At 35.1% G+C, this 21,199-nt stretch overlaps 1 protein-coding gene across 11 annotated transcripts; it reads left to right on the top strand.

Annotated features, from left to right (window-relative positions):
* The first annotated feature begins 9,502 nt into the window (after window positions 1-9,502).
* LOC104608998 (inositol polyphosphate multikinase beta-like) lies at window positions 9,503-13,870 on the top strand. Of its 11 annotated transcripts, XM_088899748.1 has the most exons (4): window positions 9,504-11,086; window positions 11,308-11,344; window positions 11,991-12,125; window positions 12,447-13,870. In XM_088899748.1, exon 4 carries the CDS (start codon window positions 12,598-12,600, stop codon window positions 13,477-13,479), a length of 882 nt encoding a protein of 293 aa, XP_088755874.1. In that variant the 5' UTR covers window positions 9,504-11,086; window positions 11,308-11,344; window positions 11,991-12,125; window positions 12,447-12,597; the 3' UTR covers window positions 13,480-13,870. The 11 variants fall into 11 exon arrangements, with proteins under 11 accessions (XP_010273461.1, XP_088755874.1, XP_088755875.1 ...); XM_010275159.3 differs by lacking the exon at window positions 11,991-12,125 and having other exon boundaries at window positions 9,503-11,086; window positions 12,505-13,870; XM_088899749.1 differs by lacking the exons at window positions 11,308-11,344; window positions 11,991-12,125 and having other exon boundaries at window positions 9,504-10,797; window positions 10,894-11,086; window positions 12,505-13,870.
* Window positions 13,871-21,199: the final 7,329 nt, after the last annotated feature.

Here is a 21,199-nt window from a genome sequence, read left to right as displayed (position 1 = left end):
AAGAATCTTCTAAATGGAAACTAAAGAGCTTAGGTGGCATTACATTGAACCAATATATAATTTAGTGAATACCCAAAATAAGGAAAGTTTTCTTGATAAATTTCTCAAGAAAGTTATTCATGGGGAATGATTGGTCAAATTTCTACCAAGTATCATATTTTTCCATTATCATAGATTTAATAAAAATATATATTAATAATATGTAATAAATTATGCTTAGGTCTCAATTTTACTTTTAGAGAGGGACCAAATTACATTTTCTACCAAGTAGTTCAAATTACATTTTTGCCCTCATAATTAGAGAGGGATCAAATTTAAAATACAAGTATTTTACTCAAGAAGAAAAGTTCCACAAGCTCATTCTTATTTTTAATAGTAGCATGCATATATATAGATTCAAATATTGGTGCCATTCTTAAGGATGTGTTGGTTTAATAGAAAATTAAAAAAAAAAGAAATAAAAAGTTGAGAGAAAGTTCTTAAGCAATTTCACAAATTTTTGTTAACAGCATTCCTTCAATTTGTCTTATTTTCTATCAAACAAAACATAGACTAATAGATTAATTATTCAGTTTTTAGTGAGCTTCTAAAACAACTAAGAATCTTTTAAATGGAAACTAAATAGCTTAGGTGGCATTACATTGAACCAATATATAATTTAGTGAATACCCAAAATAAGGAAAGTTTTCTTGATAAATTCCTCAAGAAAGTTATTCATGGGGAATGACTGGTCAAATTTCTACCAAGTATCATACTTTTCCATTATTATAGATTTAATAAAAATATATATTAATAATATATAATAAATTATGCTTAGGTCTCAATTTTACTTTTACGTCCTATTCAAACCAGGTTTCAAACTTTATACAAGGGTCAGGCTCATGCTTGGATATTTTCTATTGATAAGTAGTAAAGCTTAGCCTATGAATAGATCTATCAAAAAAGTCCTAATAACCTCATAAATGATGCAGCGTGGAAGCAATAAATTGGGCTAGCTATGCAAGCACCGGAAGAACACGAGGCTTCGTTCGTGAAGCCTGTTGTAACTAGGCGTATGCCTTGGAAGAGAGAGAAAAGTTGGAGAAAATTCTTGTGTTGTTTATTAACTTAGAATAACAGTATTTATAATACATCTGGAAAACTTGTAGAATAACTAGGAAAGAAAAATTGTAAAAGAAGTAAAACAACTAAAACATCTAGTTTTCTAGCTACTGTCAACAACCTCCTTAGTCGCCTCTGATATCCACCGTCCGATAGCCTGTCTTTATCCAATGCATGGATTATCTGGTTATCCTTTGCATGATTTTTGGTAGAAGGCATTATCCAGTGCATGTGCCTCTCTATCTATGAGTTGTCGCCTGGTTGATGATTGGCCCTGAGTTGGCCCTCTATCAATAAATCTTCTAAATAGAATGATGAATTGGGGCTCATAATGGCTGATCATATGTTACTCTTATCAACTTTTATAGAATGAAAAAAAAATTGAGCTTAAAATCTATTGATAGTTGGCACATTACCAAAATAAGGAGTTCGGATCTATTGACCACAAAACACTAGCTACAAGACTCTACAACAACACATCAAGAATATTTCTTGTACTTTATGTTATAATTCATGGGGAGATGTTTTTGATGTGCAACTATAGTATTTTATGCACATGGTTTGGCCATTGTTTTGTGATCAGTAGATCAAAACTCCAAAATACAAATGGTTTATCTATTCATTGGGAGTGGGGGTGGAGAGGTTGTGGATCTAGAAAGTGTTTGATTAGCCACATTGTGAGTCCATGTGCTAAAAATGTCATACATAGTGTAATAAGATTCTTTACACGACCTGCTAACAGAGCTTATGCAATGTAATGTAAAAAAAAGTTCCTCCACTCAATGAATACAATGAGTAAAGTATTTGGTATTAATAATTATAAAAGAATGAATACATCACATAACTCAAGGATAACAATGATTAAAAGATAATATAACTAATAAATAACAATTGAGATAGGGAATAAACAAAATGGGAGACTTCATATCAAGAGACTTAAAGACCATTACATAATGTGGGTTGATGTTTCTCAATATCCCCCATCAACCTGAGCATGGGAACAACAATGTTCAGCTTGTCCTATAATAGCTGAAAATGAGGCATGATACGTGGTTTAGTCATACCATCAGCAAGTTAATCCCAAAAGGGAATGAAGCATACAGATAGCATTTATTTGGCCATTGAGTCATGAACATAATGAATATCTATCTCGATATATTTGCTACAAGAGACAGTACTGGATTGGCACTTAGGTACGTGGCACCGACATTGTCACACCAAAGTATAGGCATACAAGAAGTAACACCTAACTCCTTAAGTAAGGACTGAATCCACTGAATTTCAAAGCTAGTGAAGAAAACACTATGGAACTCCGCTTATGTATTAGAACGAGAGACCGCTGATTGCTTTTTGAAAGACCAAGAAATGAAAATGTTATCAATGTATACATAGAACCCACCATGTGATTTTTGATCATCTGGGAATCTAGCCCAATCAACACCATTGAAACACATTGAGCGTGGCTGTATCAAAGGGGGTGAGCGTCGAGCCATAGTGAATAGTGGATTTTAAGTAGCATAGAATGTGCTTCACAGCTTTCCAATGCTTTGTCGTAGGTGCAGCCACGAATTGGTAGACTTTGCTCACGTAGTAAGTAATGTTGGGGTGAGTAAGAGAGAGGTATTGTAGGGCACCTACAGTGTGCCTATATTCAGTTGGGTCAGGAAGTGGGTCACCAACAAATTTGGAGTGAGATAGACATACTCATAGGTGATGGTGTTGGTTTAATATCTTTGAGGTGTAGCTTCTTAAGCAAATCAACAATATATCTTTATTGTGTGAGGAATAACTAAACCATAGAGGAATAGCTTATACTCCCAAAAATAAGTGCAAAGGGCCCATATCCTTGACTGCAAATGTATGGCCCATATGGCTCATCAAATCATCAATGAATTGAGTGTCAGACCCTATGACAATGATGTCGTCCACATAGATTAGTAGAAACAAAGAAAGTGATTGTGTCTGCTTGATGAATAGGGAAGAGTTAGACTTAGAACATGAAAAACTATATCGAATAAGAAATGTACTCAACTTGTGGTATCAAGCCCGTAGGGCTTGTTTCAATCCATTTAAGAACTAACGTAGCAAGCACACACTATGTTATCATTTGTCAATAAAGCCAAGTGGTTGGCGCATATATATGGTTTCACGTCGATCTCCATGCAAGAAGGCATTTTACACGTCCAATTGTTGGATGACCCACTTGTGAATGAGAGAAAGTGACAATATGACTCTGATGGCTATGAGCTTTACAAGTGGACTGACAATTTCAATATAGTCCAAGTCCTCTTGTTGAGTGAAGCCTTAGGTGACAAGTTGGGCCTTGTATCATTGGATGCTCCCATTGGGGTTCTATTTGAGACGGAATACCCATTTACAACCTACTATGTTGTAGTTGGGTGGTGGAGGGACAAGTATCTAAGTCTTGTTCCGAAGTAAAGTATTATACTCATCATGCATTGCAACCTTCCAATTGGGATCTTAAAGAATGTTTGTGAAAGAGGATGAAACAAATAGTAAAGATGGAAGTGGATATTTGGCAATAGTGAATACTCTTTCAGGCTTGAAAATACCCACTTTAGCTCGGGTTAACATAGGATGAGAAGCCTGTGGTCGTGTATTGGGCTGAACTGGTAAAGTAGTAGTTTGTTTCAATGGAGACAGCTTGATGAGAAACAATGATGGGCTCTGTTGGATTTGAGTCAACAACATAATTACTTGAATCAAAAGTGGGCCTAAGTGAGTAAATAGACTGCTCATTTTCACAAGAGATATAAGCAATTAGGCCACTTAAAGCTAGGGAAGACCCATTAATAGAACCTATAACATTGAGAATAGGAGGCCCTCTAGGCAGAACAACCAATGAATTAGATGCATGAGAGATTGGTGTGGAAGACTATACCCAAGGAAGATATAAGGTTAAGATTTGTATGCAAATTTTCAAGCATTGTAATTTCTTAAGCAAGGGTAGCATACCTTAAGGTCAGATAGATCTGGCTTGCAATTAAAGAGTAGTTCCCATGGAGATTTGTATTATAGGACATGAGATGGTAGCCTATTATGCAAATAAACTACTATCTGAAAAGCATATCACTAAAAACGATGTGGAAATGAGACATGGGCCAACAACATAAGCCCTATGTCGTCTTTCAACTATCCCATTTTGTCCAGATGTGTGGGGGCATGAATGAGGATGAATAATGCCATTTTGTAGAAGAAATCTTGTAACTATGAAGAATTCCTTTCCATTATTAGATTGAAGAGATTTGATAGGCATGCCTAACAATTTTTCCACCATGGTTTTAAAATTAATAAATGCAGATAGAACTTCAAATTTGATATGCAGGGGATAAATCCAAATGATTTTACTATAGTTATCAACAAATAAGATGAAATACTTGTAATCTTGAACTGAAGCAATGAGGATTGGTCAGCTTGGTTCCCATAAATCAACAAATATTAATTCTAGTAGGCAAGAGTTAGTAGAACTTCTATAAGAAAATGACAATTTATGACTTTTGCCAAGTTGGCAAGAGGAACAAAAACTCAATGATTTATTTGAAGAAAGAGGTAACTTATTAGACGAGAGAACATACTGTACAATGCGAGGACATAGATGGCCTAGTCGGTGGTGCCACATATCTATTGAACAATGTTTTCTAACAAGTGCAAGACTAGTACTAAATTGAGGAAGCCCACCTAGACTAAGCTAATAAAATTCACCTTTATTCACCCTGTGCAAAAGTATCTTCCTGGATTGGCAATCCTTTACAACGAAATGATCAGCATAGAATTCAAAGTATACATCATTATCCGAACAAAATTAGCCCACTTAGAATAAATTTTTAGTAATAGAAGGAACATGTAATATATATTTCAAAACAAGAAAGCATAATAATGATTGCAAAGTAAAAGAACCATAGTGGGGTATAGGCAAGCCTGCCCCATTGCTAATCCAAATATGATTTGTACTCAAATATTCTAAATGTAGATTTTGGTTGTTGAGGTCTAAAGTAATATAATTTGTGGCACTGGAGTTGGGTACCATGCAGCATCACTCACTAGAGGGGATGAGGAGGTAATATAGCTAGCTTTACTGTTATTATTCTTCTTCTTCTCATATCTATAATAACATTTTACAACCATATTGCTTTTCTTCTTATAGATCTAGTAAGGCCCAATGGATTGTTGGTTGTTATTTTGTTATTGTGATTGGCTACCATTGCCCTATCCTTGGCATTGAGATGGATAGTCTAATTTATCTTCACAAGATGATGGGTTTTTATTGCTTTTGTATTGCTAACCTCTTGTAGCCATATTTGTAGCAAAGACAGTTCTATAATACTCCAAACGAAGTTCATGGTTCACCAACATCCTTTCTAATTCTTCAATAGAGAATTCATTAGATATGGTGCTAATAGAGGTCACAAAAGCCTCATAGTCTGGGCCTAAGCTCATTAATATTCTCAAATTTAAATCATGATGAGTGATGGGTGATCCAATTGTAGATAAGTTATTAGCAAGTAATTTTTCCTTTTGAAGATAATCATCCATGTTGAACATACATTTTTGAAGATTTTAAAGCTCAAAGTGTAGTTGCATTACTCTCATGTGTGATTTCAATACATACAATTGCTTGAGTGTTCTCCAAAGTGTAGTTGCTGTAGCGAAACCAACCATTTGTCCCAGCACAACATCCATTAAAGTAGATAACAATCAATTAAGAAGAAGTATATCATATTTTTCCCAAGTCAAATGTGCTAGGTTAATTGTTTGTTCTATACTAGAGGAGTTTTATTCATCACTTGACCTTGTAATGTGCTTAGTAGGGCATGGGCTATATCCATCTATAAAGATTAACAAATCTAACATCTTGAATGCATTGTAGATTTGTGAATGCCATAACAAATAATTGGATCTATCGAGTTTCACTTTTATGAGACTAGTGAAACTCGTGTTAGGCATCCCATGAATCATGTTTTGTGAGGTTGAGGTTGAAGTATCACTGGCGGTCGACATGATGGTATTAGGATCTGATACCATAATAAGTCTTATACAATGCAATGTAATTGAAGAAAAGTCCCTCCACTTGATGAATATAATGAGTATCTAGTATTACTAATTGTAAAAGAATGAGTACATCACATAACTCAAGGATAACAATGCTTAAAAAATAAGATAACTAATAGATAACAATCAAGATAGAGAATAAATAGAATATGAGACTTCAAGACCATTACATTATGTGGGCCGATGTGTCTTAGTACCTGCCTTGTTTTTCTCCACGTGGAAGGGTGATATGGCCAATCAAGGCTATCCATCAACTAGGGGACCTTTACATTGAATTCAACACTTGATCCTCTTATGCATATTAACCCTCTGCCTAGGGGCTTGTTCTACATAACATGGTAAGGGTTTTGGAGCTGAAATTTGTCCCCCCTATCAAAAGATAGTGACAAAGACCTCTAAGAAAACTGATTCGTAAAGACATTTTCCATGTAGAGGATTCTTGGCTTTTCAACCTTGTTAAATGACTTGTTTAGCACACCCACTCCTTATATAAATTATAAACTACCTTGTACTTAGGGGTAGTGTCACTTAATTAGCTCTTCCAACTTTGTTTTGCAAAAAGACCTATATGAACTTCTAAATTCTAGCACTTTGCCCCAATCGTTGATGCTCCATTAGTTAACTTTATAGGGTATAATATTTCTTTAAACAAATCAAAACCATCTGGTTTGAAAATAGATTGTTTCTCAAAATAAAAACAAAAACAACGGCTTTAGTTTTGTACGCATTTCTTATTTTCAAAACTAAAACAAAAAACGTGTTCTTGAATTCTGGTTTTAAAAACATGTTTTCATCTAGTTATTTAATGTTACATTACATAAATTATATAATTTCTATACTAGAAAATTTATTTTTGTTTTAAGAACTATTATTTTGATGGTTCCAAAACCATGTATAATTCTATAACATGAATGTTTTTGGAATTGCCACATCAACAAAAAAAAACAAAAACATATTATTGAACTTTGCTTTTGTTTTCAAAGAGAAAAATAAGTTGGTTTTGTTTCAAAAAATAATATATATTTTTAGAACCATTAAAATAATGTTTTTAAAATAAAAAAATGTGTAGTTTAGAAATTAAAATAATATAACATGATATTAAATAACTAGATGAAAACATATTTTTGAAACAAAAAAAAAACAAATACACAACCAAAAACATGTTTTTTTTGTGTATTTGTTTTGAAAAATAATTTATTTTCAAACCAGATGAAAACATGCTTTTTGAAATCAAAATTCAAGAACACGGTTTTGGTTTCAACTTTGAAGAAAAAAAAAAAAACACATACACAACCAAGAACACACTATTTTTTTGTTGTTGTGAAAAACAATTTTGCTTTCAAACTCAAATAGTTTTGATTTGTTTTTGAAATGGACAACAATAAAAACAATTCACATTGTATAATACCCCTTTAATTTTTCTAAAATCCTAGCTCTTACATATTTCTATCAACATTTTTTCAAAAAAGTTCATTTTTTTAAGAACAATTTGTGCTTTAGATTAGTTATATTCCTTATTTTAATATTTGTTACTGTTAACCCATTGAATCTTGACTAGGCAATTTGGTATTTTTACCTTTATGATCAACCCCCTAGTGGGTTAGGGGGCAAAATGGCTATTCACAATTTAAGGTTTCTTTGTTACAAAACAAAGTTTAAGGTGGTAGGTGGTGCCACCCTTTAAGTACAGAATGGCTATTCACAATTTATATATATCCTAAAAGCTATTATTAGAAGTTGAAGAAAAAAATCATGGATTCAAATTGGTTTTGTATACCTTTATTAGATTTAGGAGTGACAATTCATGTTGTTGTATTGTGTTGAGATAAGGGTATTCGGATATATAAATCGATACGAATATTACATGGTTAATTATTTATGCCAAATCTTCAGACGTAAACTCGACTTGTTTACATGGTTAATTATTTGGTTCCGGTTTGGTGTTTTTAAAAAATTGAAGGTACCGGTTCGGTTTTTGTTAACCAATATAGAAAATTGGCAGTTAACCGAACTGATTGATATACATATATTTCTTTATATTATATATATATTTATGTATATTATAAAATAATAAATATGAATTATATATAAATTAATATGTATATGATATATATTAATACATATTATATGTAAATATATATTATATGATTAAAAATCAATAAAATGGGTTTTGAGTCATAAATAGGTCATTTTTGGGTTATGCATATTGACCCAAAATTAACACATTTATTGGTCATGCTAAATGGGTTGTCACGATTTTGACATGAACATGATTAGGATAAACCCAAACATCACTAAAGGTATCACCCCAAGATTGCTTATACCAAAGCTTAAAATCATCTAAAGTTATTATTTTAATTAATGTTGCAGATCATAGACTAGCAATATGTTGGACCGGACCCATTGAACCATGGATCGAGATCCTCTGTGCATGGAAAGCATTAAATCAGGTAGGCACAACATTATAAGCACATTCAATAAGAATTTAGAAAAAAAAAAGTTTGACACATGTTTCTTAATATACCCCCAACCTATTCTTGAAAAAGATTAAAAAACACTTTTGACAATTGTCAAAATATTTATCTTTTTTTTTTATGATATCTTTTGAAGGGTTACACAATTGGGGGGTGGCCCATCCCCTAACCTAGGTGTAGGTGGGATTTGATCCCAAGTCTCTGCTATGACCAACACGACTAGCAAGTGACCTTACCAAGCCACTGGTTGGCTTAGAATATTTATCAAGTGTTCATTGAACGTGCTTACTATATTATGTCTACTAGATTTAGACACCACAATCTGGTGGTCAAGTGAGGTGGATCCTCATGAATGGTGTTCAAGCTTCACAAGAGGAGATAGAGCATGAAAAACCTTTATGACTCCTTTATTTTTTGACTTTGAAAGGGGAAAGTTAGTCAATAGAATTTTGATATCCATTGACCAAGCTACTCGATGTTTTTTTTTTTTAAGATTTTTGTGGGGCTTACAAAAAATTTATTTTCTCATATGAGAAAAAGTTGATGAACAAAATTACCCCTTTTAATAATATCTTTTTATCACTAAAATGGTCATTATAGTATTTACCTCAAAATTAAAATATGTAAATACACTTAACTAGTTAATAAGGCATCACTGGCGGCACCTCTTCTCTCTCCACTAGGTGGCCAGGAGATCTCGTCACGAGCTACTCAAGCCCGTCTCATCTTGGTGTCAACCGATCTACATCATCATTATAATAATAATAATATAAAATTATAAAAAATAATATATATAACAAAAATATTATATATATTTTTATTTTTATAAAACATTTTTATCAGATCGAGCTGAGCCGAGCTCGAACTCGTACTACCTTGGCGAGTATTCGGCCTGGCTCGGCTTGAATCCACCCCTATTCTCCACCCTTGCCGCTGGCCGCTGCTCGACGTTGGTTTCTCCTTTTTCATGTATGACGGCAGCGCTTAAGAATTGGGAAAGTAAAATACAGGGAGAAGAAAGAAATTACAGAAAGAGAAAGATCAAGAACTGAAACCAGCGGTTCTGATTGTCGGAATTTCGTTGCCGCCACCGGTTCTGATTGCCAGAGCTCACGCTGGTGGGGTTCCTGATAAAGGGTTCCCTCGCATACAGAGTAAAGAATGAAATCTAACCTCAAGATAGTCGTGTAACGCAAGAGAGTTTAGGGAAGAGTTCCGTCCGGACAAGATAAAGGAAGATGGATTTGCTCATTTGCTGTGGAATTGGGGATGATCAACCGTCGACCACAATCCAACAAAAATGTGGTATTCGGATAAAGTAAGATGAATGCAGCAACTGGTTGAGCGACTGATTCCTCTCCCACGTGCACAAGGAGCAGTGATTTGGGATATTTCTTCCTTTGGAAGTTGGGAGAAAAGATGGTCAATGGCACCCAACATATTTTCCAATATAATGCCTCTATGAGTCTTTATAATATTCCAGAAAGATCATTTCTTGGATCACAATCAATCTTTTTTCAGAAACTTGGAAAGTTGCAAAGATTTTAATGGGAGAGAGAGACTGAAAATCTGAAACTTGGGATTTCTAAGTTCTGCTCTCTTAGCAGTTAATAATCATAGGCTAAGGTTACTACTTACTGCTAATCTGGAGTAAGATGGTGTTAACTGTTAGCTGAACAAAAGCTGCTTCATGCCTGAAGGCAACGCCAATAAGGATCGTCTCATGAATAAAATCTCAAGTCTTGTCATCGTCCAATTGTACTCTACAGTGGCCACTGGTGATGGAATTCCTTTTAAGGTCATGGACCCAGTCACCCAACTTTGGATCCCCAACTGCCCATATTATTATTTGATGACCGACCTCATTAATGATTTGACCAAATGAGCTTGGTGATCAGACCTGGCCTACACAGAGCTGCCAAATGCTGTCTCCTTTGCAGTTTTCATCCATACATCTAACCCTTCACCCCCCACATGTTCAGAGTACTCTCAGTTATCCCCTGCAAACTCTCAACAGAAACTGTCTTAGCTCTTTCTGATCTCCACTCAGCTCAGATCATCTACCCAAGCTACCGTTCTCTCCATGGCTGAATGACTCGGAGAAGCCATGCATGTCCACTTCAAGTTCAAGAAACCTTCTTAAATCTTAAGTGTCGGTATCACACTGTTCCACTCTTCTCTGTTATGCTTGGAATTCAAAATTGACTAGTCAGGAGAGCTAAGCAGCTTTTCTGTGTCTTGGTTGCAGTGAAACTTGGGGTGATTGTCACGTGGGGACGTGTGATTGTGACAACACGAGTCAATATCCCTGAGATATTGACGTTTGGTTCTTTCTGGGCGTTTTGCGTCTGCCAAACAAACTTTTGTTGTTCACTTGTTTGTTCGAGTTTGAAGGTTCAACTTTAGATGGAGTTTGAGCCAGTTTGGATGATGCCCAGAAGGTAAATGATTTTCATTTTCTACTTTTTTCCTTATTAAAAGCTGAAACATTCTTCATTTTTCAGATTTCATCAATAATGATCACATGATTCCTTTTCTTTAAATATATATATTTTTCTCTTTATCCGTGTATCAATAAAAAATGTTCTTTCTTGGATCACTACTTGCTGGTTTAAAATCCTTCTCATCTGGGTTTTCTTCTGTCTTCCATTTTTTTTATCAGGATTCAACCGGGTTGCTTTTTTGAAAAAAATGAAAAGGTTTGTACATTTTAATGAACGAAAGCTGTCTTATTGCAATCGAATTTCTGTAATTTTGTGGCTGCTATGAAGTTTTATTGATCTTTCCCTACCTTTTCCTTCAAACCAAACATAGCCCAAGGGAATTGAGATGCTTCCTAGTTATTTTATTTGAATGCCTTAGTGAATTGGCGAACTGCATTCCTTTGCTCTTTCTCAAGTAGGTTAGGATTTTCTGGTGTTTAATTGATTATATGGTGAAGGGTTGTGGAAAGGTTGTTACCGATCTTCATGTCAATAAAAAAAAAAATCCTAGATTTAGAATATTTGGTTTGCAGAGTGAAGAACATGCATGGATCATTTTTTTATTCATTCATTTTCAAATTTTTAGTCTTAATCAGTATTGAATGCTCAGCTTCCTCTGCTTTTGGTAGATATGGCATTCTCTTGTTTGATTCTTCTATCCTTCCAATTAGATTCCTTTTTCCTTGTTAAAATTAACATTCATGGAGTTTTATTCACGTTATTTGAGATGGATCTTTGTTTGCATGGTGAAAAGATGAAAACGTTTTCCTTTCCTTTTTTGGCATTTTGGATTAATTGCCAATTTCAAGTGTTTTGGTTCCTTCTCAATCTGTGTTCTACTCATCAGTTTGCTCCATTTCAGTAATTTGAAGTCCTTGAAGTGTTGTAGATGGCAGAACAACTGAGGCTATGTTCTATAATGTACTGAATAATGTATTAGTTTGCTTCCTTTGAGAGATTCCTTTTTCCATTCTGATTCCAGTGGTTGTAGTTGCCAGTAAGTTGGTGTTCATTCTTTTTTTCTTTATTCATGATACTCTAGTTAATGGCTGCAATTGGTTCCATATATAACAAAGGACAATGATATTTAATAGGAAAAAACCATTTTCCTGATTTTCCTTTTTGATTTAACTTGGAAAACCAGAGGGTCAGCCCTCTAATGGGAAAATAGTTTATGAAACTTCAGGAGGAATGTCATTCTCCTACATCTACTCACTCTTTCTTTGTAAAGTATCATAGTTTTTATATCTGAAATTTTCTCTTAAATAAAAGAAGAGAGAAACCTCATGGTTTATCTGAATGTTCTTTGTTTTTTCAGATATACAATTTAATGTACTTTGGAGCTTTCTAACAGAAAACAGGAATTTTGACTCCAGATTGTGGAATTCTTCATTTCTTTGGTTTGAAGTTTGAACCATAGTCTGAATAGACGTGGAGAAAAAGTATTTGTTGCCAGGTGCATTTTCACTATGTTTAAGACCCCTGAACATCAAGTTGCTGGGTACCAGGCTTGCGATGGAAAGCTTGGTCCATTGATTGATGATTCAGGTCACTTCTACAAGCCTCTTCAGAATGATGAACGTGGGTCCAAAGAGGTGGCCTTTTATACTTCTTTCTCTTCCAACACCAGAATACCAGATTATGTCCGAAGATTCTTCCCCATTTTCCATGGAACCCAGCTTTTAGAAGGTTCAGATGGATCCGGGCTGCACCCCCACCTTGTTTTGGAGGATCTGGTCTCAAATCGTGTCCTCCCATCTGTTATCGACATCAAGATTGGCTCCAGGACCTGGTACCCTCAAGCATCTGATGATTATTTCCAGAGATGCATCAAGAAAGACGGAGAGTCCACAAGCTTGCAATTGGGCTTTAGGATATCTGGTTTGAAAGTCTATGAGAGTGAGGAGTCAGGGTTCTGGAAACCTAATAAGAAGCAAACCCAGAGTTTTACCATGAAGGACGTTAAGTCAGTTCTGAGGAAGTTTGTTTCTTCTAACCCATCTTCAGATGGGGTCCCAGATTGTTCATTTGCCTCAGTTGTTTATGGAGGTTCCACTGGAATTCTGGCACAGTTACTGGAGCTGAAAGCATGGTTTGAGGATCAAACTATTTTTCACTTCTACTCTTGTTCAGTTCTTATGGTTTATGAAAAGGAGGGGGCATTGAAAGGGATTCCGGGTGCAGAAATCAAGCTTGTTGATTTTGCTCATGTCTTGGAGGGTGAAGGTGTTATTGATCATAACTTCTTGGGGGGGCTATGCTCTTTGATAAAGTGTGTCTCGGAGATACTCACCAGTCCAGATGAACAAACAAGCAATGCTTTTTTGAAGGAATTTGAGAACAGGTTCTAATGTTCTATTTTGAAAATGGTATACAAGAATAAGCAGAGAACTCTCAACTGGTTAGCTTGCATCTCTTGGGTTTAAATTGCACATCTCTATTTCTTCTTCTCTTTAGGATGGAGTTCCTTTTGCCTTACTCTAGTGAAGAAAATTTTGATTTCATTGAGCTTAGTGAGAGAGATTGGACTGGTTTCAGAAAAAAAATGATAAAAAGAAATTTGCACAATGTGGTCAATCTTCCCAAAACTTGATAGACGTTTGAAGTGACTGTGACCCAAGTAGCTGTTAATTAACCAACTAGCAACTTGATAAAAGAACTTTGTAAATATACTTGAAGTCTCTATTAAATCTCCTTTAACTATGATCTCCTCTATTTAAACTTCTAAGAGACTATTGCTTTCATGCTCACCATTCATTAGCAACTAGCAACTAGCAAGAGGCCCTTTATCATGTCGACTAACCCAACTGAGAAGGGATGGGTTGCTTCGGCATGGTTAACTCCTAACCGGCTAACCCAGTTTGGATCTCCTACCCACAAGAACCCTACCGGTACCTACCCATGCCTCACTATAGCTGTATATTGAGAACATCTCCTATATCTGCTTGTTATCATTCATGGGAAGAGTTTCCCAATTTAGAACTGTAGTGTCATTTGGGTAGGTGTGGTGAGTAGGAGATCTGAATTCCTGCTAACCCACCTTTTGGTTGACTAGTCTTGAGTAAGTAGTATTGATGAAGCAGTTGGGATTAGGGCTGTAATTTGATTGGATTCAGATTAATCTTTGGAAAATTCTTGATTAGTATCCTGTACTTTGGGTTTAGTGTCACTTTGGTTTATGAACTTTAAAAATGCGATAATTCAATACCTGAACTTTCAAAATGTGTCAATTCAGTACCTATCGTTAATCAACTCGTTAACCAGTCTATAAGTGGCATTTGAAAAGACATAAATGTCCTTTGAGTGTCATCTAATTCTCTTTACCAACCATCCAAGCATTGATAAAAGAATGAACAGTCCCAAATCCTTCATCTTTTATTCAAAAAGTTAGGGTCACCAAAATGCTCATTGGGACGTGACCTCAATTTTCTTGAACAAAAGAGGCAAGGATTTGGGGTTATTTTTTGTCAATGTTTGGATGGTTGATAAAGAGAATTAGATGACACTTGAATGGGCATTTGTGTCTTTTCAAATGCCACTTAACGGCTGGTTAATGGCAAGTACTAGATTGACACGTTTTGAAAGTTAAGGTATTAAACTGTCGCATTTTAAAGTTTGGGGACCAAAGTACAAGGTACTAATTGTGAATTTCCCCTAATCTTCAACCCAATCCAAAATCCAATTGGATCTAGTGGTCTTTGGGTGGATATATTAGATTTTGGATGGAATTTAATCCAATTCCATTTCATTATTAAAATTAATCACTTTTAATCTCTCTCTCTCAATAATTAGCCAATTTGATCTCTTGAAATCCCAATTCTAACTTTAACATGCTCCATTAATTTTTCCTATGTCAATTTAGAATGACTTTTCTTTTTTTATATTGTAGGGTCGGATTGGACAATGCCTCAATCTTAACCCAATCCAAAGTTAAATAAGTGCACGTTAGAAAATTTTTTGGTTGGATTTTAGTTGAAGAATACATATCATAAGTGCACGTTAGAAAATTTCGCCTAAATCTCCATTCTCCATTCTCCTTCATCTCTCATTTCCTGGGCTATAAAATATATATATAGAGAGAGATATATATAGAGAGAGAGAGTATGTACAAATAATTTAGATCAATTTGATTTGATAGCAAGCCAGACTTTGATTGTATTCACGTGTGTGTATACATACACCAGTTAGGATCTGTGCAATACAGTGAAATTAAATCCCAAGGAACCCATAAAATTAAGGGAGAATGACGATTCACGGGTGGGTTATAGAGTGTGGATTTTTTACCTTATGAATGTTTATAGTTTTATAGTGAAAATCAGAAATCTGCATTGGGTTCATTTATATTGGGTCTATCTGTAGTTTTCTGTAAAATTAAAGTAGAAACCCTAAAATTAAAGTAGAAATATATATGAACACGAGTCAAGGTGATCTTGAGCCACCTAATTGATGGGTGGTTCTATTGGTATCACCCATGGTTTTCAAAACCAGACTGGACTGGAAAAACCAAGAACTGATTAAGTGACCGGTTCTGTTTTTCCCCAAAACCGAATTTTTCCCAAAAACCGTTGATTTTGATCAGCAAACTGCTGACCCAGGCGGTTAACCGTTCGAACAGTTTGAACGGTTTTGACCGTTTTTTTTTATTTTTTTGTCAGAATGGGCCAATCGTTCGATTCGAACAGTCGGACCATTTGACCCAAGAACCGGACCTCTGACCAATTCGTTCTCCGAGGCAGTTTTAAAAACCCTGGTATCACTGCTAGCTTGGGATCAAATCCCACTACCATAAGGGCTTTGAGGTTATGGGTATAGAGGGGGATGGGCTACCCCATTAATGAACAAAAAAATAAAAGATTATGAGTTATATTTTGATAGTGTATTAACAATTTTTAAAGTTGTCCATGCCCAACCCGATGCACTCCCAAGCTTGATAATATTTGTTTAGGTTAGGGGTGGATACAAATCAAGCTTTTTCATGAGATATTCATGCTTAACTTGTGAGAAGCTCAATCCGGCTTGGTTTAAAATCGAGCTTTGAGCTGAGTTAGAGCCTAATATATAGGCACATTTGCTAATCAAGTTGACTTCGAGTCCAATGAAGCCTACAAGCCTAATTGAGTTTATATTATATAATATTTTCTAAATTTTTATATGCATATTTTTTATTTTTTATTTTTTGGTATGTATAACTTTTTATTTTTCATATGAAGGTTGGCTCACTATCGTTCATAAACTGAGCTGAACTTGAATATATGAGCTTTTGAGTAAAGCTGAATTCAACCTCATGCCTCTCAGCTCAAACTCAAGCCTTTTTATTTATTTATGTTTTTTTTACAGAACCATGCTCGAATAGCCAAATATTCAGCTTGACTCAGCTTGAGTCCACCCCTAGTTTGGACCTAGGACAAGGTCAAACTATGATTTTTTTATAAATTATAATTTTTATTTAATTATAATCAATTATATACAAAAATATATTATACCATATATCTATATACAATTTATTATCTAAATATTATATATAATATTTACCATAATTGTATATAACTTCCAGGTTAAGTTTAAGGATTACTTAACCTGAGCCTAGCCCAGATTATGGGCTTATGTAGAGTTGAGCAAGGCCTGCTCAAAAGAAAATAGTTGCCTAAGCCATGAAATTGTAATTTTGGTTGGGTTGGTCTAAGTCATAAATGATCATCCTTAAGGAAAATGAGCCTTATGACATTTTCAAATGATCCATTATTGTTTTTATTATTTTTATTATTTTTGTATAGAATGCAAATGGGGTTGCCTAGCCTAGGCATGGCCTAGAAGAAAATAATTGCTTGAGCCTAGAAATTTAGGCTGGTCTAGATCATAAATGATCATCCCTAACAAGGTTCAAAGTATCGACACGTATCGTTTTGGGACCTCCCTGATATGCCCCTATAATGGGTGTATCGGGGTTCTGATCGGTTCAGATGGTGGAGGAGCTTTAAACCGGTCTCCTTGAATTGGTTTCGAAAAAATAAAAAAACAGTATCGATATCGTCCAATATGCCCCTACCGACGTATTGGGCATGTCGATATTTTGAACCTTGATCTCTAAGGAGGAGCCTTATGATATTTCCAATTGAGATTTATTACTTGTAATATTTTTTACTACTTATTGTTAATGTTAATTTTTCCATTAATATTAGTTATTTTTTATTGGACCTAGCTCGCATATTTTAATTTTGTTTTTATTAAAGTTTTGCCTTTTTCTTTCAAATACCAACTTTCTTGGGGTTTTAAAGGAAAGTATTACGTGGACTTCCTTTCTTTCCATATATTTCAATTTCCTATAAATAAGAAAGTTATATGTAATTACTTTTGCTTCTAAAATAATACAATTATTTTTAGGATAAATTTCTTAAACTGCCCTTATGATTTAACTAATTGATTAACTGTGTCCTTACTATTCGAAAATTGACATAACTAATTGATTAACTGTGTCCGTTTACACGTACCTTCATGTATTTGACATAATACCCAAAGTACCCTCTGCATTGTTAAAGGAGGGGGAGGGCAGATCTCCATCGGCCTGCGCATGCTCCCTCGTTCGGTAGTTGCAGTTGCCTTCCTTTACGGCAGAGATCTCCGTCACAGTGCAGCTGCCTTTTCTGTTCCTCTCAGGTCTTTCCCGTTCGGTAGAGATTGGACGCAAGGAGAGAAGCGGAGACCGTCAGACATCTCCAGAAAAAAATGGTGAGATTTCAGACAAAGGTTCAAAGGGTCTGGGTTTTATAGGGAGACCGAGATTCCTTTGAAATCCACCCACAAACATTTAAGATCCTCTGTATTCTCGTCCATCAAGCCAAATTGACCTTTACCCAGTTCCTTTCCGAGCATGTAATGAGCTTTAATATCTTCGAAAGGCTTTCCCAAGATCGTATCTTGCTTATGAACAAGGGAATGAGGAGAAGGTTTATAAGGCATGGCGGCCGGCGGCTGAGGTTGGCACCTTTTGGGTAATGGGTGGGTCTGCTGGGTAGGAATTTTGGGCTGTGCATGAACGACAGGCTCTTGTCTTCTCCATTGATGCCGAACAACATTCGCTCCTGATCTATGCCCGTTATCATCTGGCTCCGGCACCTAATAACATTCACTCATGAACGACAGGCCCTCTGCATTCTCGTCCATCAAACCAAATGGCGCTTGGACAAACAAGAGGGGGAGTGCGGTAGAGATCTCCGCCCGCCTGTGCACGCTTCGCCTTCAGTAGTTGCAGTTACGTCGTCGTTGGCGATGGTGATGGTGATGGCGGCCGCGTTGATGGATGGCGCTCCCTCCCACTTTCGATGTGGCCATCTATTAGTCGAAATGGTCGCTGGCCATTTCCAACATTCCCCTTTCCCCTTCATCTCGTCGACGACTATTTCCAAACTGCTCTTATCCCCTGTTCCCTGGTTACGAAGGCAATCCTATTATCACCGCATCTTCTCATATTTGTTTTCTCTGTTTTTTGGTTTCGTTTTTAGTCTGAAGTAATGAGCTTATTTTGCTTCATTTAATGGCTGCCATTAAATGAGCTTCTGGATTGCATGGTAGAATTGATAATTCAGCATAAATAAGAAAAGAAACGAAAAAATCAACAAAGAGAATTATAGACCTTTTAAGGGCTTGAATTTGGGTTGGTGAACGTGTTTAGAACTAACCGAGAGTAAACGTTTTATTTTGAAAATATGAAAAAGAATAAAGGGTAAAATAGTCTTTTTTGTCTTCCTATCAATTTTCAAATAGCAAATACACTTAGTCAATTAGCTAAACCATAAGGGTAATTTAAGAAATTTACACTTATTTTTATTAATTCTTTTACTTTTAAATGTAACTTAAATAGTTGTATGTCCTTTACTTTTGCTCATAAATAATGAAGTTATTTTTTAATTATTCTTTTTACTAATTTTTTTATTTTTAAATGAGCTTTAAAAATTAAATTTTGATGACTTATGTATAGAAAATGATTTAGGCTCACTTATTTAATGAGATGCATGGTACCATGGTTTTGAAAACAATACCAGACCAGACGATCCAACCAGTTGACCCGAGAACGGTCATGGGTTCAGATCTGGTTTTGGATCCCAAAATCGTCCGTCCCATGTTTGGACTGTTTGACACGAGAACTAGTGGCCAAAGTGGTTTTATTTCCAGTTTGGTTTTCAAAACCATGCAACATAAGCACATAGGGGTCTCTAAACCAAGTCAAGTTTAAGGTCAATCCAAGCCCAAACCCTAAATATTGACATAAGGCTTGAGTCTGAATTAGGTCTAAGGTCAAGCCAGATCTTTCTAACCCAAGCCTAGTTTGAAATAAAAACTAACATTCAGATTGGGTCCAAGCTAAGTCAAGCTTGGGTTGGTCTATTGTAGGGATGCAAACAGATTGTATCAGATTCAAATCTGATTCGACACTATTGATACCGGATCCAGTCCAATCCGAAAATCTAGTCGGATCTGATAGGATTTATTTGAATTCGAATCCTATCGGTAAGTCAAATCTTCGGATCTGATCTGATCCAACTTGTTTTCTTTAAAAATCAATAAATTATTAAAAAAAATACTAATTTAATTAAAGTAAAAACAAAAAATACAAGTATTTTTTTTTAATTATTTTCATCACATATATACATGTTTTTATAAAAAAAATAAATAAATAACATATATGTATTATATATATATTTATAAATATATAATATATATCGGATCAGATCTCAAATTGGATATGGGTGATCTGAATTCAGCCAAATAGGATCGGATCAAGATCTGATCCATTAACACCCCTAGTCAATTGGGTTAAAGTGGGCCTATTAAAGCTCAATAAACTAAAAAGTTGCATGAACCTATTTATTATAATTAATTTAAAGTTTTAAATAAGAACTTTTCATAAAAGAATTTTATGTATTTCGGGGAGGGCTTTATAAATTCTAGACCCTCTTTTCCTCCCAAAACCTCCCAACCCATACCCTCTCCAAACCCATAGTGGATTGGATTTTCAAAATCCAAGCCCTCCCCACATATAAAAACACAAAAGCCCTCCCTAACCCACCCTCTTTGCATTTACGAGTGGGGCAGGTGGGATTGGCAGGTTGGCTCTAGAATCCATGTCCAGCTTTTTATTATTTCTTGTTATATAAGTAATAAACAAGTAAAATAATATGAACAAACATCAAAGTTTCTGATTATTTAATTAAAACATGTAGAAAAACACATAAGTTTAAATGCCTTACAACGGTAATTTAATTATAAGCATTAGGGGTGTTTTAGTAATTACAATGTATGGACCGGGGATGGTTAGGTTTAGCCTAATATTGTACCTTATTCATACCTGTATGGGTTGTAAAATTCCAAAACCCATTATTCAACCAAAAAAAAAAACCTTCTCGAGGGTAAGGGTGAATACCCAATGGGTATGGGTAGGGTGGAAATTGCCATTATATATGTATGTATGCATGTTGGTTTAAGCTAGGTTAAGGTTACTAAAAAGTTGCATGTATATATGGTTGGGCCAAGGTCAAGTTGGGTTTAAGTTTAAGTTGCCCAACACAAAAACAGAAAAGCTTAGGTCTTTTAGGCCTAGGCCCAGCCCAAGGAATGAAAATCAAAGTCCAATCCATGAAAAAATGTAGGCCAGGTCAGTTCAAGCTTGGGTTGGGCTTTCCCAAGTTGCACCCCTTGTCCCTTTTTATCGTAAGTACAGTGTATTATATACATGTCATGTATACAAGCCCATCTCCTGCTATATGGGTAGGGTCGTAACAATCCCAAGGAGTCTTAGGCCATGTTTGGAAGTGCTTAAGTTAAAAATAAATGCTTATTCAAATAAACACTTTTCATTTGGCATCCAACTTTTTCAAGTGCTTATTTTTTAAAATAAGCACTTATTTTATATTGGGCATTTGGTAGCATTTTTCTTTAAGAAACACTTAAATAAGCATTTGTGACTATTTTGTCCATTTTCTTTCAAAATTTCAAAATATACCCTTTGAAAGCACTTTTAAGAAAATACTTTTATGAAAACATTTTTATAAAAACACTTTTATGAAAATACTTTTA

The sequence above is a fragment of the Nelumbo nucifera genome, chromosome 3 (genome assembly GCF_055504915.1).
Source record: "Nelumbo nucifera cultivar China Antique chromosome 3, China Antique-T2T, whole genome shotgun sequence".
Taxonomy (NCBI): Eukaryota; Viridiplantae; Streptophyta; class Magnoliopsida; order Proteales; family Nelumbonaceae; genus Nelumbo; species Nelumbo nucifera.
This window is presented reverse-complemented; position numbering and strand designations above follow the sequence as displayed.